Source organism: Stomoxys calcitrans, chromosome 4 (genome assembly GCF_963082655.1).
Source record: "Stomoxys calcitrans chromosome 4, idStoCalc2.1, whole genome shotgun sequence".
In the NCBI taxonomy this organism is placed as follows: domain Eukaryota; kingdom Metazoa; phylum Arthropoda; class Insecta; order Diptera; family Muscidae; genus Stomoxys; species Stomoxys calcitrans.
Window position 1 is genome coordinate 182380358 of NC_081555.1, and position 27825 is coordinate 182408182.

Genomic DNA, 27825 nt, shown 5'->3' on the forward strand with positions numbered 1-27825 from the left:
AAAATTTGAACCGGTTTCTAAGAAATTCAACAGCCATGCAGGAAGACATCAAGAATCCTTCTGGCCATATTTCGAGTGAATAAGTGAACAAATCAAATTATTGCAATATTAGCCCAATAGTTCAGTGCAGTATTATCTAATATATGAAATTTAATATGTGTTTGTTTGTTCGTTCCGTATAGACTCAAAAACGGTTGAACCGATCAACTTGAAATTTTCACAGATTGTGTCGGTTGTTCTGGAAGGAAACATAGGCTATATAATTTTTTAATATCAAAAATAAAAGTGGAGCGATCGGGACAATATGGGATTCAAATGCAAGGTATTCAAGAGTAGAGTACGAAGTACTTGGGGGGCCGCCCCAGCCTCAAAACTACTTAAAATAGGTTTATTTGACGATCATGACAATATGGGACTCAAATAAAAGGTATTCGGAAGTAGATTGCGACTATGATCACGAAGGGGAAATATGCTTCATAATTTATTGATAACGAAAGGGGCGGACCCTCCACCGTTACCCCCAAAAATACCACCCAAAATCACAAGTGGACCGATAAAGACAATATAGATATCAAATGAAAGGTATTGAAGAATAGAGTACGAATAGGGTATTAAAAATTGGGTGCAAGTACCCAGGAAGTCGCTCTAACCCCAAAATGTCTAAAAACATACAAATTGGTCTTCGATATCGATATGAGGCCTTAATAAAAGGTATTCGGGAGTAGATTACGAATCTGGCATACAAAATCAGATCGAAGTGTAGGGGGTTACCCCACCCACCAAAAACTCCCCAAATGGGCATCATGACTATGTTCCGTAGAAACATAGGTTATATAATTTTTATATATCGGATGGTAGCTGACCCTCCCCCTTACACCAAAAACGCCACCCATATCCAAAAGAGACCTGATGGGCACAATATGGGTATCAAATGGAAGGTATTGGAGACTGGAAAATGAAAATCATATTAAATTTTGGGTCCAAGTAACCAGCAGGCCGCCTCAACCCAAAAACTCCTCTAAACAGAAATATTCGACGTTAATATCAATATGGGACTCAAATGAAAAGTATGCGGCAGTTGATTATAAATATGGCATAAAACTAAAAAAAAATTCGGTCCAAGTGATGGAAGGTCGCCTCACCCCAAATACCCCCAAATGGGCATATCAGCCGACCATGGTCCTCTATAGGATTCATATGAAAGATATTTTGGGAGTAGATTAAAAATATGACACTAAAAATAGGCTCTTTTCCTCCTCTTTTCCTACGTCGAATAGATTAATTGACCCATTATGGCAATATGGGACTCAAATTAAAGGTATTTGAGAGTAGAAAACGAATTTGATATTCAATTTTGGGGGTACGCCCTAAATCACCCCTTAAACTGAACTTTATGTCCGAGCATGTATGGAGCATATTTGAGTCGAAATGTCTCCCCTAGAAAGCAGTTCTCATTACACTAACTTCAAAAATAACAGATCTCGGAGATTGGTAATGCGATTAGTTCGAAATTTTTTGCACTCTAACTATCACCAAAAAAAAACATTGTTTCCATTGTTAGGGACGGGTGCCGCGGGGACAGCCCAAAACCCGCCAAATGGATATATAGATCAATCACGGCAATATAGAGCCATGTGTTTGGGGAGCCGCCCAACCCTAAATACCTCCCTATTTGGGTTATTGGGGTGAAATTTTTGGGCTAACCGAGCCCATACGGTATGCCGCAATGCCACACCTCTTTTGGGAGAATTTTTTATATGACGATGCATGGTATGGTAACTCGCAGATGTCGCCAGAATTGAGAGGGGATAACTACCACTTTAAGTTTGGTCCGAAGTTCCGCCTCCGTTCAGCGTTACAGGCGGACACAGGCTATACTAGCACAATAGGGTCTTAGGCCCATAAAAGACACATTATCAGATTATCCGATTTTGCAGAAATAAGGGACAGTGAATTATGTTAGGCCCTTCGACATCCTTCTTCAATTTAACCCAGATCAGTCCAGATTTGTATGTAGCTGGATTTAGGGTCTTAGGCCCATAAAAGGCGCATTTATTGTCGCCGAAAATTGAGACAGTGAGTTTTGTAAGGTCCTTCGACATCCATCTTTGATTTGGCCCAGATCGGTCCAGATTTGGATATAGCTGTCATATAGACCGATCTCTCGATTTGAAGTTTTGGGCCCATAAAAGGGGCATTTATTGTCCGCTATCGCCGAAATTTGGGAAAGTTAGTTTTGTCAAGCCCCTCGACATACTTCTGCAATATGGCACAGATCGGTCCAGATTTGGATATAGCTGCCATATTGACCGATCTCCCGATTTATGTATTTGGGTCCATAAAAAGCGAATTTATTGTCTGATTTCGCCGAAATTTTGGACAGTGAGTTGAATAAGGCCCTTCGACTTCATTCTCCAATTTGGGCTAGATCGAATCAGATTTAAATATAGCTGTCATATAGACTGATATCTCGATTTAAGTTTTGAGCCATTAAAGGTGCATTTATTGTCCGATTTCGCCGAAAATTGGAACAGTGAGTTGTGTTAGGCCCTTCGACATTATTCTTCAATTTTTTTCAGATTGGTCCAGATTTGGATATATCTGCCATATAGACCGATAGCTCAATTTAAAGCCTTGGCCCCATAAAAGGCTCATTTATAATCCGATTTCACTGAAATTTGACACGATGATTTATCTAAGGCTTTTCGACATCCGTGTCGGATATGGTCGGACTTGTATATTTCGGACTTGTATATATGGTCGGAACATATTTCGATAAAGCTGCTTTGGTGGCATAAATTACGGATTTTTCACGGGATTATGGTAAAAGGTGGTTTACATATATACCCGAGGTGGTGGGTATCCAAAGTTCGGCCCGGGCGAACCTAACGCCTTTTTACTTCTTTTATTTACATTCATAAAAGTGTTGGTCGGAATCTTACTTGATTCCCCCCAGTTCCCCAGAACTCTTAAACAGTCACAGTTTGAGCGAAATCAGGAAATAAATCCGCTTATTATGAAATTAAGACCCTAAATTGGAAAATCAGCTTTACACCCTATGTCGGAAGGTCGGTCTATGTAGCAAATATGGTACGATCTGGACCCAAATTCGATTAGAGCAACAGGAGGTTTAAAATAACCAGCTATTTAAATTTTCCACAAAATCGGTTAATAAATGCGGCTATTATGGACCTAAAACCCAAATCGGCAGATCGTTCTATGTGGCAGCTATAATTGGAAATTTTAATGCAACTCACTATTTTAGATTCCAGCGCAACCGGATAATTAATGGATCTTTTATGGACTTTGCAGCCATAAGCGGAGAAAGGCTTCTGGAAAAGTTTTAACTTCCCACAGAATTTGAAAAATGTTCAATATTTTCGATAAAATTTGTTAATTTTATTGCCCCCAGAAAGCTGGGCTAGCCTTGCCAGACATGGCAGCTATATCTTAATATGGTCCGATCTGGACCATGACAAAAACTGCGTCGGTCTATAACCTTATATAGCTCTCATATAAACCGATCTGCCAAATAGGATTCTTGAGCCCCTAGAAGTCGCAATAATTATCCGATTGCTTGGAAATTTCGCACGAAGTATTTTTTATGACTGTGCTAAGAACGGTCCAAAGCGGTCTTTAGCCTGATATAGCTCCTATATAAACTGATCTCTCGATTATCATTGTTCGGTTCATAGAAGCTTTAATTATTGCCTGGTTTGGCAGAAATTTGGTACATTTTTAGCAGAATCCATGATGTCGGAACTTGGCATGTTTTTACCTGATCTTCCATGTTTATTTTCCTTTCTTTTTTTTCTTTTTTTGTTTTGTTGCTTGGATAACAACTTGTGAAAGTATTTAAACTCAAATGCATTAATCATACAGGTTTAAGCCCAAGGAAATCCTTTCAATTCACATATATTCAAGCGGCTTTCTGCAATACAGGCGGCTTGTTCATTTTCTTCGACAATTGCCTCTACAGGCGCAACGTGATACAACATTAAGACCTCCCCATGGCCAACTTCATAAATGAACTCTCTTAAAAATGTATCCAATGAAATCTTTGTAGAATATTTTTAAATCATAATTCAAAAAAATTTTAAATGGCTTTCAGCAATACAGGCTGCTTGTTTGTTTGTTTGTCTCGAATATTGTCTCTTGACACGAAATGCGATACAACATTAAGATCTCCCTTTGGCCAACTTTATATCCTCTAATGCACATTGTCATCGTTTAGCGTCTGTCGGTCACATATGCCAACAAATGTGCGCGTTACAACCACACAGCAGCGCTTAGAAAATCCAATCCAATTTGATTTTAAACTTTATAAATTTTCATCTTTGACAAGGGAGGAAGTGCAGCACTCCTCTACGAGTAGGCTCACATGTTTCGCACAAAGCTCTTGGCGAGTTCGACTTGATTTATGAGCAGCTAGCAGCTCCACTTTTACTTAACAACTTAATGCCTATAAATCCTGGCTGTTAGAACGTTACTAGAGAAACTAGAAAAAGAGAAAGTGCCACCAGCTTCACCATCCACCACAAGGCTCTCTCAGGCTATGGCAGTAACGGGAGTGGCGGCGACGGAGCAAAGGAAAGCCATGAAAACATCACACTTGAAAAGCAGCTGATACACTCTCTCACTCCAGTCGTTATATGTGCCGCTGGAGGATAACAAAACGTTTGGCTAAATTAAGCTAGAGCTGACTGGATGGCTGGATGACTGTCTGAACCATAAACAGCAGAAACCGGGTCACATTACATATTTTTGCTTGTGATACCATCATTATGGCTTTTATTTTTGCCAGCTTCTCCCTCCCGTTAGCGTTCTCTTTCCTGCTGCTGATACACTCCTCCAACCGTTCGCTTTGGAAATATCCCATGGACAAATTTGTAACACATGAAATATTTATTAATACCCGCAAACTAACGACGAATTTTAGAGGGGCCATAACAGGCCATGGGGAATACTTAGTTTATGCAATACCAACGAGGAAAATTGTCGTTATTATCTTAGAATTGTCGCCATCCCCGCATATCCTGCGATCTAACTTCTAATCTTGCTCCCTCATGTAAGGCCATGTAAAAAATTTATTTAAAATAGCAACAACAGCAACACAAAATATCTCTTCTTGCCAATGTCATCCTCTATCCTAATGGGGGATGGGTATGACGCACTCACTACCCATATACGGCTTGTCCTCCATGTATTCGGTTTTAAATTACTCGAGAATATTTCCGATTAGATTGAACATTTAAGCTGTTAAAACAGTTTTCCCTTGTGTATGGAGGCCTCATCATTACATCATTGCATAAGTGAGTGGAATACGCTACAATTAATGCTACATACTCCAACGAAATAACTTTGGAGAATTGGTATGAAGAGATCACACGCTTTGGAAATCCGCTACATTCGATGACTGGCAAAAATAAAAAAAAAAATATTTTTTGCTGTTGTCATATTCTCACAAGGCAGGGGATATTTGAAAGTTTGAATCCTCTCTTCGTAATATCCAATACCACTATTGTGGTATAGTGCCAAAGATATCAATACTAAGAAGAGCAAGACCCATTAGTCAGTCATCATACAAAATGTTAGCCAAATCTAGAGGGCCAAGAAATCAAATCCAAAGATCGAATTATATGGGAGCTATATCTAAATGGGCACTGATTTACAGTCCCAAACGATTATGCCAAAGAGACTACGCTTTAATGAAAGTTATAAAAGTAGGATATCCTAACAGCTCAGTTTTATTGACATAAGAATGTCTAATAATCTGAAATTTACCAATTACAAATGTACACAGCACTTTAAAATAACTTCAAATCATTTCAGAAACCACACAGCTTACATACTATGAACAGTTACAGATATGCAGAGTATGAACACGAAGTAATACCAATTCAATCTACCTTTTATTTTGTTAGAAAATATTTCTTATTGATTCAAATATGTGGAAGTAATCTTAATTTCAGAATCCATTTATTTTTGCTCGATATGACCACGGTTTATCTTGAAAGTCAAACTGTGAGATCGGTTTATATGGCAGCCATATCAGGTTATAAACCGATTTAGACCATACTTGGAACAGTTGTTGGACATCATACCAAAACTACATATGCAAAATTTCAACCATGTTGGATAAGAATTGAGCCCTCTCGAAACCCAAGAAGTATAATCGGGAGATCAGTTTATATGGCGGCTACATCTGGATATGGACTGATTTAGACCATACTTGACACAGTTGTTGGAAGTCTAAACAAAACACTTCACACAAAATTTCGGCTAAATCGGGTAATAATAGCGCCCTCTAGAAGTCAAGAGCCAAGTTTGGTTTATATGACACCTGTATCAGGTTATGGACCGATTTAAACCATACTTAGCATAGTTGTTAAAAGTCAAATGAAACATATCTTGCAAAATTTCAGTCAAATCGGATAGGAATTGCGCCCTCTAGAGACTCAAGAAGTCTAATCGGGAGATCGGTTTATATAGCGGCTATATCAGGTTATGGACTGATTTAGGCTATACATGGCACAGCTGTTGGCAGTCATACCAGAATACTTCATGCAACATTTCAGCCAAATCGGATAAGAATTGCGCACTCTAGAAGCTCTAGAAGTCAAGACCCAAGGTCAGTTTATATGACAGCTATATAAGATTATCAACCGATTTAGACCATAGCCAGCACAGTGTCGGAAGTGATACCAAAACACCACGTGCAAAATTTCAGCCAAATTGGACGAGAATTGCGCCCTCTAGAAGCTCAAGAAGTCAAGACCAAATATCGGTTAATATGGCAGCTATCTGTGCTTATGAACCGATTTGAACTATACTTGGCACAGTTTTTGGAAGTCATAACAGAATACCTCGTGCAAAATTACAGGCAAATAGGATAAGCATTGCCCCTCTAAAAGCTGAAGTAGTCAAGACCCATGATCAGTTTAGATGGCAGCTATATCTGGTTATGCAGCGATTTTGACAATACTTAGCACGGTTGTTGGAAGTGATTCCAAAACATCACGTGCAAAATTTCAGTCAAACCGAAAGAGAATTGCGCCCTCTAGAGGTTCAAGAAGTCAACACCCAAGATCGGTTTATATGGCAGCAATATCAAAATATGGACCGATTTGGCCCATTTTCAACTCCAACCCACCTACACTAATAAAAAGTATTTGTGCATAATTTCAAGCGCCTAGCTTTATTCCTTTGGAAGTTAGCGTGCTTTCGTCAGACGAACGGACAGACGGACGGACATGGCTTGATCGATTTAAAATGTCATGACGGTCAAGAATATATATACTTTATGGGGTCTTAGACGCATATTTCAATGCGTTACAAACAGAATGACGAGAGGTGAAATGAAATTTCTCTTCTACCTCAGTCATGTCTTTCGCCACTTGACTGAGAGGTGTGGGATCCCGTTTGTAAAGTTTAGGTAGATCCCGATTATCTGCAATACACGCTGGAACTCTCGTACCATTCTAGCTCTTCATGCTATTATTCTGATATTTGAAATCGGGAAGAGCTTGCGTAAAATGCGTTCATTAGTTTCTCACTCATGGGCTGATCATTGGCTGATTAGTCAATTGTTCGCCACTAAGGATTTCAAAGAGCTATCTACAGTTCTGAATGACTACCCAGAAGCTTCTAAAAGCTTGAGGGCCCACTGGGCGCAATTCTCGTCCAATTTGACTGAAATTTTGGATATAGCGTTTTGATATCACTTCCAAGAACTGTGTAAAGTATGGTCTAAATCGGTCTATAACCTGATATAGCTGCCATATAAACCCAACTGGGGTCTTGACTTCTTGAGCCTCTGGAGGGCGCAATTCTCGTCCGATTTGGCACAAATTTTGTACAACGGCTGCTCCCATGGCCTTTAACATACGTGTGCAATATGGTCTGAATCGATCTATAGCTTGACACAGCTTCCATATAAACCGATCTCCCGATTTTGCTTCTTGAGACCGGAATTGGACGTTAACTTGATATAGCTCCTCCTCCACCGTCCATATTCATTATTCTTTGTTTGCCTAAAAAGAGATACTAAGCAAAGAACTCGACAGATGCGATCCATGGTGAAGGATACATAATATTCGACCCGGCCGAACTTTGCACGCTCTTACTGGTATTAAGTTGAATTTCATCCAAATATGATACAAGATAATGAGCTTTTAAAAAAGCCATCACTCTACACTATCCCTTGAAGTGGAAAACTACTTCAAGTAGTCCTTCGTAGGCTCAAATTCTCATAGGTGGGCTCGGTAAAGTAAACACGATAAATTTTAGAGTTTTCGAGTTCCTCAATTGGGAAATTTTTGTGGCCAGAGAAAACGTCTGTCGGCAATTCATACAACTTCGTGCACTGCGTATTTAACAAACCGTACCTCCGTTTTGATTTTTTGATCAAATTTCTTCTCGGATTAGGATTACATTTTCGTTTTGGACTTCTAACATGACCTCCCTGCCTATAGGAGGAATCATGCAGAAAACTGTACAAACGTGATCGCTCGCAAAAGGTTAATAAGATTTGTCATAGGCTAACTTAATACAATTCTACTTCTTATCATTATTAAAAATATTACTACTCTAAATGTAGGGCAGGAAGGTTCGGCAGAATTGGAAGCTGGTGGATTTGGTTTCACAAAGAAATTTGTCGCCTCAATATGAACTCAGATTTTCCAATCTAATAATTGGATTATAAAATGAAATGGATAGCGGAACAGAAGGTGTCTTGGACCATAGAAGGTCTTGTAAGTTTCAGATGTATATCTCTAGAGTTTAAGTTTCAGATGTATATCTCTATCTGTATATCGTAGAGTGTAGAAAACGAAACGCCGGTTTCACTTCGAAATTCAAGAACTTTATTGCTTGGTAAATACTACACAAGTAAATAGATAATTAGTGTGTTCCTCATGCTTAACTGTAAATTACTAAGTTTACATTAGTTGAGGTATAATACAGAGCTGGGAAACGTTTCGACATTAACAACTACTATATAATTAAAGTGGAGCTCACCGTAGCGCAGAGGTTAGCATGCCCGCCTATGATGCTATGAATCGACGACTGGGTTCGAATCCTGGCAAGACCATCAGAAAAAATTTTCAGCTGTGGTTTCCCCCTCCTAATACTGGCAATATTCGTGAGGTACTATGCCATGAATAACTTCTCTCCAAAGAGGCGTTCGGAATCGGCTATAAAAAGGAACTTGAATCGGACTGCTCTCATTGATATGTGAGAAGTTTGCCCCTGTTCCTTAGTGGAATGTTCATGGGCAAAATTTGCATATAATTAAAGTATTGGGATTATTTTTAAGTTTTTTTTTTATGGATATACTGAAAACAACAAAGCATAAAAGTCACAAAAACTATCTCCCATTTTCCAATGTATAAAAAGGAAAATTTCTTAAAATACTCTAAATTTTTTAAGACCTCTTCTTTTAGGTCTTCTGTACGATAAATGTAACTCAACATAAACAATTATGTGTTCTTCATTAGGGCTAACAAATAAGTCGTTTCAGCTCCCGTTTCATGTAACATAAAATTAAGAACCATGAAGCGTACCATTGGCCAGCATAATGTGGAGCTGTGATTTCCTTGACTCTCCTAAACTTTTAACATATTGTAGTTATTACTTCGTTCGTTCCTTAGTTAGACAATGTCCTTAATTTTACATTTCAATATGCTAAACATCCAGTTTTTATGACAAATCAAGTTTATTATTAAAAAACGAGTTCAATGTTATGAAGAATCGTTAACACTTTTTATGTCTTAGTTGTTGGAGCGGGTTTATATTCTTCAACAACATTTGAAGAGAGCAAAAAATCCGGGTAATCTAACAAACACGCACGCACAGTTTAGGCCATTATTTGCTTTAACAACAGCAAAAGCAACAAAAACTAGTGGGAGACAGTAATTGTTCAAATGGACTCCCACTACAATGAGCAGGGGGGGGAAAACTGGCGGTGGCAAAACTACAAGTTTAACGAGCGTTCACTTGGTGGTGGAATATGTACAACAATATGTGAATTTTATAGAGAAGACATGTTCACGGGCTGTTAGAATGCTGGCATGCCTGCCCACTTGCCCCACATTGCTATGGTAGGCGAGTAATAAAATCTTTGCCCCTTTTGTTGTTAGTACCATCGTGGTTGTTGTTGTTGTTGTTGCGGCCATATTATTATTTTTTATTTACTTTATGTTTTTTCCCCTCCTAATTGATACAAAACGTTAACAAAGCCTACTTAAAGTATTCAATTTGGGATTGCTGTAGGAACACAGTTTCCTGGAAATATTCCTCAATAAGCACTCACCCTCTACCCGGCTCTGGACCATTGGCCTTCGTGCTTGTGCAAGGATTTGCCAAAGAGGAGAAAAAAAGTTGCTTCTGTCTAAGGCAAAGAGCATATTTGCTTATTCCCTTTCTTGCCATTTCCGTTATTGTAGCCATCGTTGTTGGTTTTTTATGTTCTTTGACCTTTTCTTATTGACGTAGTAGTACGAGCGCTTTAAATGCCCCGTATTTATGCGTTCAGTTCAAAATCTCACAAAACGCTCAAAAGCCTTTGAGAGCTTTAAGAGGGAACACAAACACAACAAATCTAAGGATAAAAGGAAAACCAAAGCGAGCGAGAGTGGGTTTCAAAGTGGTGATGGAGTGGGATCGAAAAAAACAACAACAAAATCCAGCCAACTTGTAAACATTCAAACGCGAAATTATTATTAGAAGCCAAACGAAATATATTTGCTCTCGAAAAGCAAAAAAAAAAACCAAAAACGGCAAAACCCAGTAAATTGAAGCCTACTTTGGCATACATAGCTAAGCACATACACATGCGATAAACAGAGAGACGCACACACTCGCACATACGCAAAAATGCCATTAAGTTAGCATTTTATTATTATTTCCGCTCATGTGTTGTTGTTCTTGTTTTTGTTGTGGTGTGTGTGTGTGTGTGTTTTTTTTTTTTTTCAAACTACAGTTGTATTTTACACAAAAAAAGGACACAAGCAAATAAACACACATAAATCTATGTTGTGGAGTAGGTATGTTGATACGAGCGAGTATATGGATTTGAATGATGGGGAGAGAGGGCATGTGGGGGTTTGTATATGTATTTTCAGGGCAGCAAATACATGTGCTCGTATATGAGTTAGTAACAGAGAAATCTCTTTGAAGTTGCTGCTTAAGCACAAATACGACGAGTAATACATTCATAACCCTGCTAACTCACTCAGTCACACGTTCACCAACGCCTATATGCGAGTGCGTGTGTGTGTGTAATTTTATGCACATGAAAACACATATCCACAAAAAAATTGCTGATGATGATGATGGTGGTGGTGGTGGTGAGTGTGTGTAAAGTATGCATGAAAGCTAATGATATGAAAATACTGTGTATGTTTGCATATTATTTTATCCACTCATTCACTCGCTCACCCACACCAACCCACGAAACAAAGATCCTAACGCACATACAGCAACTCGCAAATGGCAACTTGTTTGTTAGCATCAAATTTGCAATTTAAGAATTTTCCTTCACGCCGTGTTGTTGTTATAGTCGACTGAAATTCTTGTATATTATACTCACAAATACCAAACACACACCAACACACACACACATGCACACTCAAACAGCCACACAATCTCATCATCACAACCATGCATTCATTCACACAACATTACCAATGCGGAATGTTCCATTTCTAGTTTGTAATAATGATTTTCTCCGAAAGTGGATTGCATTTCTTGAGTCCGTGAATATGTGTGGATGTATGCAGCATATGTGTGTGTGGCATGTGTGTATGTTATCACACATAAACGCAATTATCATTACACAGTACAACTATGTCAAAAGACAAACTCTCGTGTTTTCTTTTTGGCCAACATTCTTTATAATTGCTCAAAGCAGTAATTGTAGAAAATTCAAATATTTTCACAGACATTTGCATACTCATTGAAAGTAAATGAAAATCTCTGCTAATTTGTTGATTCCCACACATGCATGCATTCATATTCATTGCAATTAGATCAAGTTACATGTAAAAAAACAAGGAAAACTTTAGTTGTTACAATTATAGCCTGTCATATCTAATTTCCCCTTTTGCAGCAGACACATTCTGTTGTTTTAGCAAACATTTTAGCTATTTTGAATAACAAAACTTTGTAGAATTCTTGATGTGACTTGAATTCTTGAAAATTTCACAATAAAATTTGAGAAACCTAAAAAGAATGAATTAGAAAGAATCAGAAAAAAAATCAATAAAATGAAAGTTTTTTTGTCAAAATGTCACTATGGACAAACACCTAAGCCTGTAATCGGCTTGTTGTGCGCTCTAAATACAGTTTCGAGGTTACTTTTTAGTATTAAGAGAGCGCAACAAGCAGATTACTGGCTTAGGTGTATGTCCATAGTGGCATGGGGCGGATTTATAACCATGCCCTCTTTTCAACCTAACCTAACTGAAAATCTTTGGTTTTTTTTTTTGATGACTCCCACACATGCTCGCATTCATATTCATTGCAATTAGATAAAGTAAATTTTTTACAAAAAAAAACGCATTAACATTAATTTCCCAATTCCGGGCAGAAACTTATATACCGTCTACCATGGATCACATATATCGAGTTCTTTTCCCGGCATCCCTTCTAAGGCCAAAACAAGTAAAAAGGCATTAAGTTCGGCCGGGCCGAAGTTTGGATACCCACCACCTCGGGTATATATGTAAACCACCTTTCATCAACATCCAGTGAAAATTGCATACCTTATGTCTCATAGCATTGATATCGAAATTTGATTTGGACCAAATACTAATAAGTACAAGTCATTCTTGAATTATGTATAACAAAATATTGGTCGTTTAAGAAGCTATATCTAAACATAAACCAATCTGAACCATATACAACATGGATGTCGAAAAGCCTAACGTAAGTCTATGTGTCAAATTTGAGTTAAATCGGATTATAAATGCGCCTTTTTTGGGGCCAGGACTTTAAATCGAGATATCGGTCTATATGGCAGCTATATCCAAATCTTGATCGGGCTTGTGGAGGGGCTTAACTTAACTCTCTGTCCCAAATTTCGGCAACATCGGACAATAAATGCGCCTTTAATGGGCTCAAACCCTAAATCGACAGACCTGTCTATATGGTTGCTATATCTAAACCTGGACCGATCTGGGCCAAATTGACGAAGGATGTCGAAAGGTCTAACCCAACTCTCTGTCCCAAACTTCATCAAAGTCGGATAAAAATGTGGGTATAAAAAGGGTAAAAGAAAAGATTTGCTCTGCTATTAGAGCGATATCAAGATATGGTCCGGTTCGGACCACAATTAATTATATGTTGGAGACCTGTATAAAATGTCAGCCAATTCGAATAAGAATTGCGCCCGTTGGCGGATCCGTCATACAAAATTCCAGGCAAATCGTATAATAATTGCGACCTCTAGAGGCTCAAGAAGTCAAGATTTGAACCATACATGGCACAGTTGTTGGAAGTAAAAGCGAAAAATGTCGTGCAAAATTTCATTCCAATCGGATAAGAATATCACCCTCTAGAGGCTCAAGAAGTCAAGACCGCTGATCGATTTATATGGTATATCAGGTTATGGACCGATTTGAACCATTCTAAATACAGTTATTGGAAGTCTTAAAAAAACATTTATTTCAGCCCAATCGGATGGGAATTGCTCCCTGTAGAGCCTCAAGAAGTCAAGACCCCAGATCGGTTTATATGACAGCTATATCAGGTTATGGATCGATTTGAACCATTCTCAGCTCAGTTTATGAAAGCCATAACAAAACACCACATGCAAAATTTCAGTCAAATCGAACAGTAATTGCGCCCTCTAGTGGCTCAAGAAGTCAAGACCCCACGTCGGTTTATAGCAGCTACATCAAAACTTCTACCGATATAGCCCATTTACAATCCCAACCGACCTACACTAATAAGAAGTATTTGTGCAAAATTTTATGCGGCTAACTTTACACCTTCTAAAGTAAGCGTGCTTTCGACAGACAGACGGACGGACATGGTTAAAATGTCATGACCATCAAGAATATATATTCTTTATAGGATCTTAGACGAATATTTCGAGGAGTTACAAACAGAACGATGAAATTAGTATACCCCAATCCTATGGTAGAGGGTATACAAATATTGGTCCCGATAAAGAAGCATTGATTTAAATTAGTTTTCCTTGATTTCATTTAGCAGCCACGCTTGTTTTTTTAAACCCTCCACCATAGGATGGGGGTATACAAATTTCGTCATTCTGTTAGTAACACCTCGAAATATTTGTCTGAGACCCCATAAAGTATTTATTTCTTGATCGTCATGTCATTTAAAGTCAATCTGATTTGGAGTGTTGAGCCTCTAGAGGGCGCAATTCGCGTCCCATTTGACTGAAATTTTGCACGTGATGTTTTGGTATCACTTTCATCAACTGCGCAAAGTATGGTTTAAGTCGGTTCAGGTTTTGACACAGCTGCCATGTAAACCGATCTTGGGTCTTGACGTCTTGAGCCTCTAGAGGGCGCATTTCTCATCCGATTTGGCTGAAATTTTGCATGAGATGTTTTGTTATGACTTCCAATAACTGTGCTAAGTATGGCGCAAATCGGTACATAACCTGATAGAGCTGCCATATACACCGATCTGGGATCTTGACTTCTTGAGCCTCTAGAGGGCACATTTCTCATCCGATTTGGCTGAAATTTTGTACAACGGCTTTTCTCGTGATCAATAGCTTGGTACAGCTCCAATATAAACCTATCTCCCGACTTTGCTTCTTGAGCCCCTACAAGGCACAATTCTCATCTGAATGAACTGAAATATTACGCAATGACTTCTACAATGTTCAGCATTCATTTTTGGTCCGAATCGGACTATAACTTGATATAGCTCCAATAGCCTAACTGTTGTTATTTAATATTCTTTGTTTACCTAAAAAGAGAAACCGCGCATAGAACTTGACAAATGTGATCCGTGGTGGAGGGTATATAAAATTCGGCCCGGCCGAACTTAGCACGCTCTTACTTGTATAGACTTTAAAGTTGAAACTTATTCGGAATATAGGCCTCCAAAATAAAAGTGAACACGTAGCATAAAAAACTAAAAACGTCCGATAAAAAGAACACTATGTACTAATAGGTTAAATAGCTTTTTCAAATACTTAAAAGCTTGCCTGAACTGTTAGAAATAGAAACAAGTAAAAGCTTGCAAAAATCGGTAGGGGAAAATGTTGGGTACACACCACCAGGATTCTGGAAAAATTAAAATTATTATTTTAAAATTGTACCCTTAATTAGTTTGTATATGAATTATTTCTTAACCTTCAAATCGGGTGTTTATGAAGGCTTCTTCGGTCTCGAGAAATCTTTATGAAAAGGTGCTTATATGGGCCCTATATATATTTATTAACACATCTGGCTTGGTGTGTTGGTGTTCATAAATTTAAATCGCGTACCAAATTTCAGCCAAATAGGGTTAAAAATTACGGTTTCTAGGGCCTCAAGAGGTAAAATCTTATGATCGATTTATATGTGGGTTATATCTGTTTTAATACCGATTCGGATCATGTTGTTGTAGCCACATTTTCATGTGAAGCTGGCGATTCTCGTCAAGCTCTTGTAAGTAAACAAGCTCGTTCCGGTCCATGTTCCATCGATCGCCGCTGGAGGCCATTGGTTATTTAAAGGCGCCAATAACTCGCCTTGTCATATCGAGCATCATAGTCACTCAGTATTTGTGAAAGAGCCGGTGCCGCCGACCTCTCACTGAGACTCTCCGCTCTATACCGCTGATTGTCCGCGACTGCCGTTGCAGCTCCACCATAAGGGGCATCCTACCATCCGCAACCTGTGGACGTGCCGGGTAGCTCGCAGCTAAGCTTTTAGTGACAGCAATGAAAACCACACAGATCGAACCTCAGTGTTCCAGCGGTGCTCACAAGTATCCAGTGCCGGGATTCGGCTCATACTTGGTATAGATGTTGCAAGTCAGAACCTTTTCTTTCTTGTCTTTTCTTTTTTTCTTTTTTTTCTTTTCGCCAAATTTCATATAAAGCAGGTGGAAATCGGCCGCTGTCGTGATTTTGACAGATGAACGGGCATGGCTAGATCGTCTTAGATTTTTGCGACGATACTTTAAAAGGTCGGAAATGGAAATTTCGATGTGTTCCAAACCGAATGACAAAATAAGTTGCGTAAGGCCCCTCTACATGTTTCTGCAATCTGTTCCAGATCAGTCCAGATTTGAATATTGCTGTCGTATAGATCGATCTCTCGATTTAAGCTCTTTGGCGCATAAAAGGCACATTTATTGCCCGATTTTGCCTAAATTTGGGACAGTGAGTTGAATTAGGCCCTTCGAGATCCATCTTTTATTTGACCCAGATCGGTCCAGATTTGTATATAGCTGTCATATAGACCGATCTCTCGATTAAAGGTCTTGGGCCCATAAAATTCGCATTTATTGTCCGATTTCGCCGAAATTTGAGATAGTGAGTTGTGTTAGGCTCTTCGACATCTTTCAGCAATTTGGCTCAGATCGGTCCAGATTTCAATATAGCTGCCATATAGACCGATCTCTCGATTTAAGGTCTTGAGCCCATAAAATACGCATTTATTATCTGATTTCGCCTAAATTTGGGACAGTGAGTTGAATTAGGCCCTTCGAGATCCGTCTTCTAGTTGGGCCAGATCGGTCCAGATTTGTATATAGCTGTCATATAGACCGATCTTTCGATTTAATGCCTTGGCCCCATAAAAGGCGCATCTCTAATCCGATTTCGCTGAAATTTGACACATTGACTTATGTTGGGCTTTCGGACATCCGTTTCGTATATACTTCAGATCGGTCCAATTTGACCATGCGTTCAGCATCAAAAGGGGACATGCTTATCTCCGGACTACGATCCAGGCAAATGTCAATTCAATCGTGTCAAATTGTGGCTTCTAGAATCACAAGAAGTCAAATCGAAGGATTGGTGTATAAAGGGTTACATCTACATATATATTTATGGACCTTTCACGGCGAGTTTTACTTGCTGAATTCCATCCCAATGGCGTAAAAATTGAGGCTGTCAATACGTTAAATTCAATTCGCCAATTTAAAATCTCCAACGACCTATGTTAATAAAATGTGTATTCCAAAGTTTTAAATGGAAATCTTTATTCGTACTACCGCTATCGTAACGGACGGACGGACAAGGCTTAAAAACTTCTTCGAAAACCTGGTTCAAAAATCTTTTAGGGATGAACTCGATGCATATAGGGTTTGGTCATGCCATTTAGCATAAAACTGGTATGAATGACTACACACATTACCCTCTGCCATATAAAATGATTGTCACAACAACACTTAACATTGTAATGTGAAGAATATACCAATCTTAATGTCATCTGTACAAAAGAACAAGCCAAACGTGGCAAAAATGTTTTAGGGAAAGATACAGTCTCCATTTTATCCAAATGAAAACTGTTTTTAGAATGCCAGTGCAATCATATGAAGCTCAAATCTGGGGATTTACCCATTTTGAGGAAGTGGATAAGCTACAGCACTTCTTTTTAAAGAAAATTCTGCGCTTACCGTCATTTACAGCGAAAACTGATTTTATTTTTGTAAATATGCACATGTATTGCTGATCAAAATACTACCTCTACTATGTCATCTGAAGCTCGCGCAACTCGTCGTTCATATGGTACAGATGGTATAACCCAATGCGAGAAATCTAAATATTTTCCTGCACCTTTGCCTCTGAATTATATGAGAGCACAGGAGAGAACCATTTCTTCCATTTGTCCATCGACACATAGCTTTTATTTGTGGGCAGTCATTTAGGATAATTTCAAATACTTTACTGCTCTTCATACTTTCTTCTTTGAATAATTTTGTTAACAACCTCCTGCCAAGTCCCGACAAAGAGCATTCGATGTGACATCTAACAAATTGTATCTAGTTTAGTGATAAATTAAAATTAAAATCATTTGGTTAAACTGATTAAACTTTCAAATGTAGGCAAATATGCATGTTATGCATAGGATGTAAAATTCTCTTTAACATGAATTAATAATGACATATGTACACATAAAGCAGCAGCTCACTTGACAAACGGCTACAACATATCCAATTTCATTAGCATTCGGAAAAGACAACACATCAGAGACCTAAAATATACAAAAACACAAATATTGTTATGTCATCCTTTCTTGGCTAAGCGACTCCAAAAAGAGGCATGTTTGGCAAATCTCTTGGTTTCTTCGAAACGGATTATTATGCCAAAACCTTTGACCTTGCCCAATAATGTTTTGCAGGAAAATCTAAAAGCCAGGAAATAAGGCTAACCTCTTATGCATAAAACTGATTGAATTGTGAATACCAAATGAACCGACCAAACGAGCTGGCCAACCATTCAAATGGCAAGTGTCGCATCATGAAATGTAATTAAAATCATGGGCTATCCAAGACAGTTGAAAAATATGGCACAGCAGCATAGTGGCCAGCAAACTATGACGCAGTAGGCTTACTCTTGAATAAGCAAAACAAAAAAAAACGGTAAAATGCCTCCCAATGGGGTTTGTGTGATTAAAAGAAAAATTGGACCCAAGGGGAGACAAAAAAAAAGGATAATGCTACTGTCTAATGTCTAGTGGAGAGAGAGAGAGAGAGAGATAGAAAAAGTGATGTTGCGTCCATGTGTCCGTCATAGCCATCTGTAGTATATTGTGCTACGCATTAATGATGTATTACTGCTTTTAAGGACATTTCAGTTAATTAATGGATCTACTAAGACCTCCATCACACGCCAACGACTAAACGACAAAATGCCAAAACAATATAAAAGTCTACTTAAACACACACACACACACATATATATAAACATACAGAGGAAAACACATACCCACCACACAAGGACATCATTTATACACGCACAGCTGATCTGGTCCATTAAATGAAGAGCACATATTATATAGTGCCTTATAACCTGATAAAAATAAGCCAAATTGTTTAAGGGTATAAGGTTATGCTTTCAGACCGCCATAAATTAGGCAAAATCAATGTGAATTCAATGAAAATTTTGGAAGGCTAATTATAGGATAAAAAAAGGATAAAGTTAAGATAAGGATAGGATAAGAATAGGACAAGAAATGTAAAGGATAAGGATAAGTAAAAAATAGGATAAAGATAAGGATAAGCATACGAATAAAAAAGGAAAAGAATATGGATGAGAATAAGATTAAGGTTAATGATAAGGATACAGATTACGATAAGAATAAGGATAAGGATAGGGATAAGGATAAGATTAAAAAGATGTGGATAGAATAATGACTTACTTTACTTTAATTACCTATGACAGAATATTTGTTCCACTAGCCGAAAGTAGAATAGCGTTCCAAGCGCCTCGATCTTCTGCGCTCATTCTAAAATCTCTGACACCAAGTTTCGAGGTGTTTTCCACAACTTTATTTTACCATCGGGCTTTTGGTCTTCCCAGTTTGCGTGTACCACCGTGTTTACCTTCAAAAGACTTCTTTGCTGGAGCTTCTTCATCCATTCTGACAACTCGACCTTACCAACGCAGCCGTTGTATTTTGATGCGTGTAACTATGCTATCGCCGTCATACAACTCATACAGCTCGTGGTTCAAAAGTCGCCTATACCTATAACGCAATTTGGTTAAGAATCTTTCTCTCAAATACTCCAAGCACTGCCTCATCTGCTTCCACAAGTACCCATGCTTCAGAACCATATAACAGCACGGGTAGTATCAGTGTCTTGTATGGTGTAATCTTTGTCTGTCGAGAGGTGGCCTTGTTTCTAAACTGCTTACTTAGTCCGAAGTAGCATCTGTTTGCCAGTATTATTCTTCGCTTAATCTCAAAGCTGGTGTCATTCGTTTCGGTTACGGCGGTGCCGAGGTAGATAATGTTACTGACTGTCTCAAAGTTGTCGCTCCCAACATTCTCCATTTTCTTTATCTACTCGGTTGTGCAACGCTTTTTGGGAGTTGAAACCATCCATTTCGTCTTATCTCCATTCACTGCCAGACCCATTTTCACTGACTCTCTTTCGATTGTTCCAAAGGCTGCAGTTACTACTTCCAGTGACCGACCTATGATATCGATGTCGTCGGCATTGGCGAGTAGCATGTGTTCCATATCTAGTGTGCCATATCTATTCACATCAGCATCTCGTATAATCTTCTCCAGCAGGATATTAAAGAGATCACACGATAGGATATCTCCTGGTCTGAAACCTCGTTTAGTATTAAATGATTCGGAGAGATTCTTTCCTATTCTTACTTAGTAACGCGTCTCAGCAAGTGTCATCCTGCAGAATCTTATTAATATTGCAGGTATACCAAACTCAGACATGGCATGAAAAACCTTTGAATGTAAAGAAGTATCGAAGGCGGCTTTGTAGTCAAAAAAGAGGTGGTAGGTGTTGATTTGTCCTTCTCAGATCTTTTCCAGGATTTGGCGCAATGTGAATATCTGGTCTAGAGTGGATTTACCAGGTCTAAAGCCGCATTGAAAGGGCCCAATTATCTCATTGACTTTAGGTTTTAATCTTTTACACAGTACGCTCGAGAGTATCTTGTATGCGATGGGAAGGAGACTTATTCCTTTGTAGTCGGCACATTCCGTCTTGTCTCCTTTCTTGTGTACGGGACATAGTATGCTGAGGTTCCAATCATCGGGTATGCGTTCTTCTAGCCAGATTGCGCAGATAAGCTGATGCATACGCCTTATCAGCTTGTCGCCTCCGGTCTTAAATAGTTCAGCGGATAACCCGTCGGCTCCTGCTGCCTTGTGCTTCTTTAGTCGGGTCCAAGTACTCAATCTAACTAGGAGGTAAACATTCTATACCATCATCAGGGATTGGTTCTGCGGTATCCTATTCGCCGCCAACGTCGGACACCAGCAGTTGGGTAAAATGTTCTTTCCATATCCTCAGCATGTTATTTGTGTCAGTTACCAGATTTCCTCCTTTGTCTCTGCAAGAGGATGTGCCTGCACCAAAGCCATCGGTTTAATATTAAACTCTTTGGTAGAATTTCCGGACTTCATTCTGACTCCTGTACATCTCAATTCGCTCACACTCACGTCTTTCCATTTTCTTTTTCTTTCTGCGGAATAGACGTTTCTCCTCTCTCCCTCTCTCCTGATACCTCTCCTTCATCTGGCGCGTTCCTACTGATTGCAGGGTTGCTCTATATGCCGCATTCTTGAATTCAGTAGCATCTCGACACTATTCCTTCTTTCTTCCAGTACCCAAGTACTGATTTCGCGGCATTTTCCATGGAGTGGGCAATAGTTTGCCACTGCGCCATCATATCATCGAAACAAGGAGTGCTTTCGTCAAGCAGTTGGGTCAGTCGAGTGGAGTAAGCCGCTGCCATTTGTTGTGTTTGCAGCTTTTCAATGTCCAGCTTCCGTGCAGTGTCACATCTTACTTTCCTCGTCATGTTCAAACGGGTGCGAACCTTTGCTGCAACAAGGTAATGATCCGAATCTATATTCGCTCCACGGATCGATCGTACATCTAACACGCCGGATGAATGCCTTCCATCTATCACAATGTGATCAATTTGGTTTCTCGTGTTTTGATCGGGTGACAGCCATGTGGCTTTGTGAATATTTTTATGTTGAAATCTGGTGCATCTAACTACCATGTTTTTCGCCGCGGCGAAATCTCTCAGTCTCAACCCATTACGGGACGTTATCTCGTGGAGGCAAAACTTTCCGACTGAATAATTTTGAATAAACATTTTCTTTTTGATAACCCTTTGCAAACGTGTATGCATTCCTCGATATGAATAGCTAGTCGCCCAGTGAATGCGTGCGTTAAATATTTTATTCCTCAGAGAAGCAAAAACAGGAAAGAAGGACTCCACTAAAAAAGAGTAGGAAATTGTTACAGAACGATAAGCATGATTTGGTGCAAGGTCCCTTCGTATACCTTGGCAATGACACACTCACAAACACACAACCATTTGAACGTAGCTCACGTGCACACATATGAATTCTAAAGAGGCTGGTTACACAATATCTATGGACATACGGAAAGACGTACCCACACACACATATACACACACGTTCACATGCACGTGTACACTTGACTGTTCCTTTTTAATTTATCTCTCTGTCGAGTCTCAAAGAGACTGTCGGTTAGTCGGCTTGTTTGATCCCCGTAAAACATGGCCAAAATTCATTTGCTCCTTTAAGCACTCATCATTTGGTTTGGCAGCAAACTCTACCGCACAACATACATGTGACGTGTGCTTGTGTGTGTGTGTGTGTGAGTGTGTTGCGTGTCGTTTGTTGGCACACAAGTATGTGTGTCAAGTCAAGTCAAGTCTAAATACTAAGACCATTATGGCAATAAATGGGCTGCCGAAATATTTACAAGTGTAAATTGTCAGTCAATGAGTCGAGGAGGAGTAGTTCAAAGGGTATGTCAGTGTATTGTTCGTTTGTTTTGGTTTCTTTCTGCCTTCCCCCATACATTTCTTGAAAGTTCATTGTTGGCCCATACCAGTCAACCAACGAACCAACCATCCATCCATTCTTTAGCTAAATCTCTTGTTATACATTTTTAATATTATTGGTCGTCGGTCTCAGGAACTGTATTTTCTCGTGGTTGAGGCTTACTCCTTATTTTGGCTGTCCTTTGTCTGAGACAGCCACCCCGCTCATCCCCTTTCTTGTTTTCATTTTCCACCACTTTGTGTAGCGCCATCATCACAATGACACAAATAAATCCATCATTGATGTCAACAAATGGCCTTTACAAAAGGATTAATTGGCTAAGATAAATTCAAAAATGTTGTTTAAGATTTTACGACCTTCATGTTGGTAAACAGGAAATTTTGTCATCCATGACATGTTGAAATATTAAAAGTTTATAACGCTATTGTGCGGGTCCAATGTTTTCAATACCCACCATTGTTGTTGTATTGTTATTGAGTATCTTTCAATGCCAATCGCAGATTACTTCCGGCAATATTAGCTCAATCATAGCAGCGAATAGAAGGCTGTTTCCGTTGAAAATTGTCATTAACTTTTGTATCCTTAGTTTTACAAAGAATATTCTGTAAACAAAATACAATTCAAGTATACATGAGGAGTTAAAAACGACCTGGTCGAACTTTGTGTGCTGAGCATGGTGGGGGATATAAAAAGATGTATAAAATTTCGGAGCTTATATTACGGATTGGCTAGACTGTATCTCTGGAGTTAGCATTTCTTACTCTTTCCATCTCGTTGTTCTGGCTTTTAAGAAAAGGCATGAAGCATAATGCATTTGCACGGATCACGGCCACTGCTCCAAATTTCGTCAAAACATATACAAGGAAGCTAAATTTGGGATGGATCCATAAAAAGGTTATTAAGATGTACATTTCGTTTAATATTTGCCAACTTCTTCAAGCCCATAGCGTGATTAGAATAGATGGACTCTGTGAGATAGGAATCTTATATAAAAAATTCAATTTGTGTTTGTCGGTTTGATTGTTTGTTCCGTATAGACTCAAAAACAGCTGAAACGATTACCTCGAAATTTTCACAGAGTGTGTAGGTTGGTCTGGAAGGAAACATAGACTATCTAATTTTTTGATATTGGGATGGGGGCAGACCTTCCCCCTTACCCCAAAAGTACTACCCAAAAATAAATGTGGTCCGATCAGGACAATATGGGATTTAAATGAAAGGTATTCGGGAGTAGATTATGAATATGGTCAGTAAGTAGGAATAGATTTTATAATTTATTGAAAACGGAAAGGGCTGGACTCTCCACCCTTACCCCAAAAAGACCACCCAAAATCAAAAGTGGACCGATAAGGACAATATGGAATTTACTCCAAATGAAAAGTATGTAGGAGTAGATAACGAATTTGGCATGTCAATGTATAGAAGGTCACCCCACTCCCACAAAAACGTCCAAAATGGGCACATTAGCCAATCACGGATGTGTGGGACTCGGTTTTTTTGTTCCGTATAGACCGAAAAACGGCAGATCCGATTTTCTCGAAATTTTCGCATATTGTGAAGATTGGTCTAGAAAGAAACATAGGCTATTTAATTTTTCGTTATCGGAAGAGAGACGGACCCTCCTCTTTATGCCACAAACACAACCCAAAATCAAACGTTGACCGATCGGGACAATATAGGTATCAAATGAAAGATATTGGAGAGTAGAATACGATTATGTTAGCAAAATTGGAGTCTAAGTCACATCGGGCAGCCCCAACCCCAAAACTCCCCCAAACAGATATTTTGGTCATTAATTTCAATATGGGGCTCATATGAAAGGCATTCTGGGATAGATTTAGAATCTGGCATACAAAATCAGATCGAAGTATAGGGGGGTCACGCCACCCCTCAAAAACGCCTTTAGACCCATTATGACTTTATGATGCTTGGCTGAACCGATTTTCTTAAAATTTTCACTGATTGTGTAATTTTGTCTAAAAGGGAACATAGGCTATATAATTTTTAGATATCGGCTGGAGGTGGACCCTCCCCTTTACCCCGAAAACACCACCTATATCAGAAAGCGTGCCGATGGGCATAACAAGGGTATCAAATGAAAGGTATTGGAGACGAGAAAATGAATATGGTATTAAAATTTGGGTCCAAGTACCCAGCTAGCCTTCCAACCCCAAAACTTCTCTAAACAGATATATACGAAGTTCATGTTAATATGGGACTCAAATGAAAAGTATTGGGCAGTAGATTACAAAAATGTCATAAAACATTAAGTCCCATATTAGCCGGCAATGGCTATATGGGACTCAAATTAAAGATATTTGGGAGTAGATTATGAATGTGACATTAAAATTTGCCTTCAAGTCTAGGTGGTGCTTTTCCTCCTGAAGATACGTCAAATGGGTTATTTGACCCATTATGACAATATGGGATTCAAATGAAAGGTATTTGAGAGAAGAAAACGAATTTGATATCCAATTTTGGAGCCAAGTATTTTGGGGTATGCCCTAAAGCACCCCCTAAACTGAACTTAATTTCCGTTGGGAATAAAGAATGAATTTGATATCTATTGTCAGTGCAAGAGTCGGCGGCTGCCCCAGCACTAAACGGTTCATATTTACCGGCCATGGCAATATGGGGCTCAAATTAAAGCGATTTGGAAGTGCAGCACGAATTTAATATCCATATATGAGTAGAAATGTCTGGGGTGCCATCCCTCCCCTAATGAGAACATTACCCTAAGGAAGAACTTTACCACCAGGAACCGAGAAAGGGCAAATTCTCACAAAATGTGCTTTCCCATTAAAGTTTGAACTCCTTTTTTATAACAGAGTCCAAACGGGGTCCCGCAGTGCGACACCTCTTTGGGGAAAGTTTTTTAAATGACCATGCATGGCAAATGTCGCCAACATAAAGAGGCGATAAACACCACTATGTCCGATGTTCTCGCCAGGATTCAAACGCGTTTGGCGTCATAGGCTACAATGGCATGAATTCGATATCCACATTCAAGGCGAAGTGTCCCAACACTAAAGCGATATTAGAGACTTAAAGAAAGCGTTGCGGACCGGGCCCGTTCGGCTAGTTATTAATAAATTTCACCATTCACAACCACTTAATTTTCGCAATATTTTAATGCATGTATTTTGTCAGCACAAAAAAAAAACCCTACGGATTACAACATGTCAAGAGGCATGTTTACAGAAATAGAAAAAATCTTCCACAAATCTTTCTCAATCGCAAAGCTATCCAAAATGCAAAATTTTCTTAACTTTTGCAGAAAAGGGGATTTACAATCAGGCACAGAAAGGTTTATTCCATAGAACTTTAATCCGACTCCCCCAGGCTTTAGTATTAGAGCCCTTAATTAATTTCTCTTTACAAGAAATAGTGCTGCTTGTAGATCACAATATTTCACCATTTTCGGTAACGATTGCCGTACTCATATTGGCTATATAAAATATATTGGGGTCAATCAAATCAAATCCATGCAATGCAATTAACAAAATCACATCGTGTACAGAGCAATTAACCAGTGTCGAAAATAAAGCTCACGTTTATCCAACATTCTTGTAGGTAGCCATATAGCAGCGTACATGGGTGTGGATTGGTAATATTTTCGTTCAAAAAATATTGCTCATACGTGGGGGATGCCATCGAATGATGGCCAAGGGAGTCTGTTGCCTCGTTTCCCAATAAAATACAATAATTATCTTTTGATTTGCCACAATTAATCAGTGCCTGACTTGTTTTTGTTGTTGTTGTTTTTGTTCTTGGCGTTGTGCAAAACTGCCTGTACAAATGGATGGATGGATGGATGGATAAATGAATGATTGGTTACAGTCGTTGTGACTTAATTCGCAATTAATCCTTCTTGAATTAATTTTGCTTTAAAGTTAATCAAAACACAGTATTACTGACTCAACCTGAAATTAATGAGACCACTCATTTTTTTCTTTTTTTTTTGCTCTCCGTTTTTGTTCCATTGCAGGGGTGAGACATTCGCTGGAGGAGAGGCAGGTGTGGCTGCGCCGGACACAGTTTGCACACCAAGGGCTGTGGGCATCAGCGTTGACATCAATGTCTATGAACCGCATTTATTGGCCGGCACCATGGCCCACATGATTGGCCACAATATCGGCATGGGCCACGATGATGGGCGTAAGTATTGATGAATGACTGGGCTGAGGTGGCGTGTGTTAACAGTGATGACAGCCCCCTTCAACAAAGACCATGATTATTTCATAAATTATTTCATTTTTCAATTTCATTTCGCTTTCGTTTTGCATCCAAACCCTTGGGCCACAGGCGAGGAATGTTTTTGTCGTGACTGGCATGGTTGTATAATGGCCCAATCGATTGTGGGCCAAGAGAATGTCCAGCCCTACAAGTTCTCGGAGTGCAGCAAAAAAGATTACATCGACGCATTGCGTACGGGACACGGGCTTTGTTTGCTAAACAAGCCCAATGAGGTAAGTACCAGAACAACCTACTCGTACCAGCGCACACAGTGCCGACTGCATGACAGTCCATCATCGCCATCAAAGAATTCCGAAAGGTCAACGGTGTTTGCTCGGCGAAATGTCAAATACATTGTCGTTGTGTGCCAACAAAAGGCTTTTGTTTTTCATTATTTATGATCGAATTCAGTTTCAGCGAGTCCACTGCGTTTATTTATGATTTAATGCAGCTCCTGCTGGCATTGCGCTGCCATTGTGGAGGACTCTCCAAAGAGTTTATGCGCAAAATGAAGCGTATATTAAATTTGTCAAGGCTTTGGTAACATACAGCTCTACATGCAAGATCAAGGCGAACATTGAAACCAATATCATTTTGTTATACGAATCAGAGCTTAATTAAAAACATATTTCTTGCACCACTAAAATTGCGTTAGGATATTAAAAACAGAGAGAGAGAGAAAACGATACAAATACAAAATACTGAGTAGAAAATCAATTACACTTAAAATAAAGAATAAGAACGTGGGAAAAAAGGTATAAATACTGGTATATGAAAAGAAAAATCCTTAAATTTCAAGAGGATGTTATGGCCTTCAGACCCCTTATCGGGGGATCGGTCTATATGGCAGTTATATCTGAATATGGACCGATCTAATCCATAATTAGGTCAGATGTCGGGAGGCTTAAAATAACTGACTGACTGAGCTTTTATGGTCTTCAGACCCTTTATCAGGAGATCGGTCTATATGACAGTTATATCTAAATATAGTACGATCTGAACCATATTTAGGTCAGATATCGGGAAGCCTTAAACTACTCTCTGTTTCAAATTTCCGAAGAATCGGATGAAAAATAAAGCATTTATGGGCATT

The 27825-nt window shown here is 39.0% G+C and overlaps 1 protein-coding gene across 12 annotated transcripts in view; it reads left to right on the forward strand.

The window, feature by feature from the left end:
* Positions 1-27825, forward strand: part of LOC106095872 (disintegrin and metalloproteinase domain-containing protein 9) — a 470496-nt gene that overhangs the window by 350326 nt on the left and 92345 nt on the right. For all 12 annotated transcript variants that reach the window (XR_001222811.2, XM_013263281.2, XM_013263282.2 and 9 more), the window contains exons 10-11: positions 26485-26654; positions 26802-26965. Coding sequence is in view for 11 of the 12 variants with exons in the window: in XM_013263281.2 (XP_013118735.1) it covers positions 26485-26654; positions 26802-26965 (334 nt within the window). In the remaining variant the exon portion in view is untranslated. The remainder of the gene's footprint in view (positions 1-26484; positions 26655-26801; positions 26966-27825) is intronic.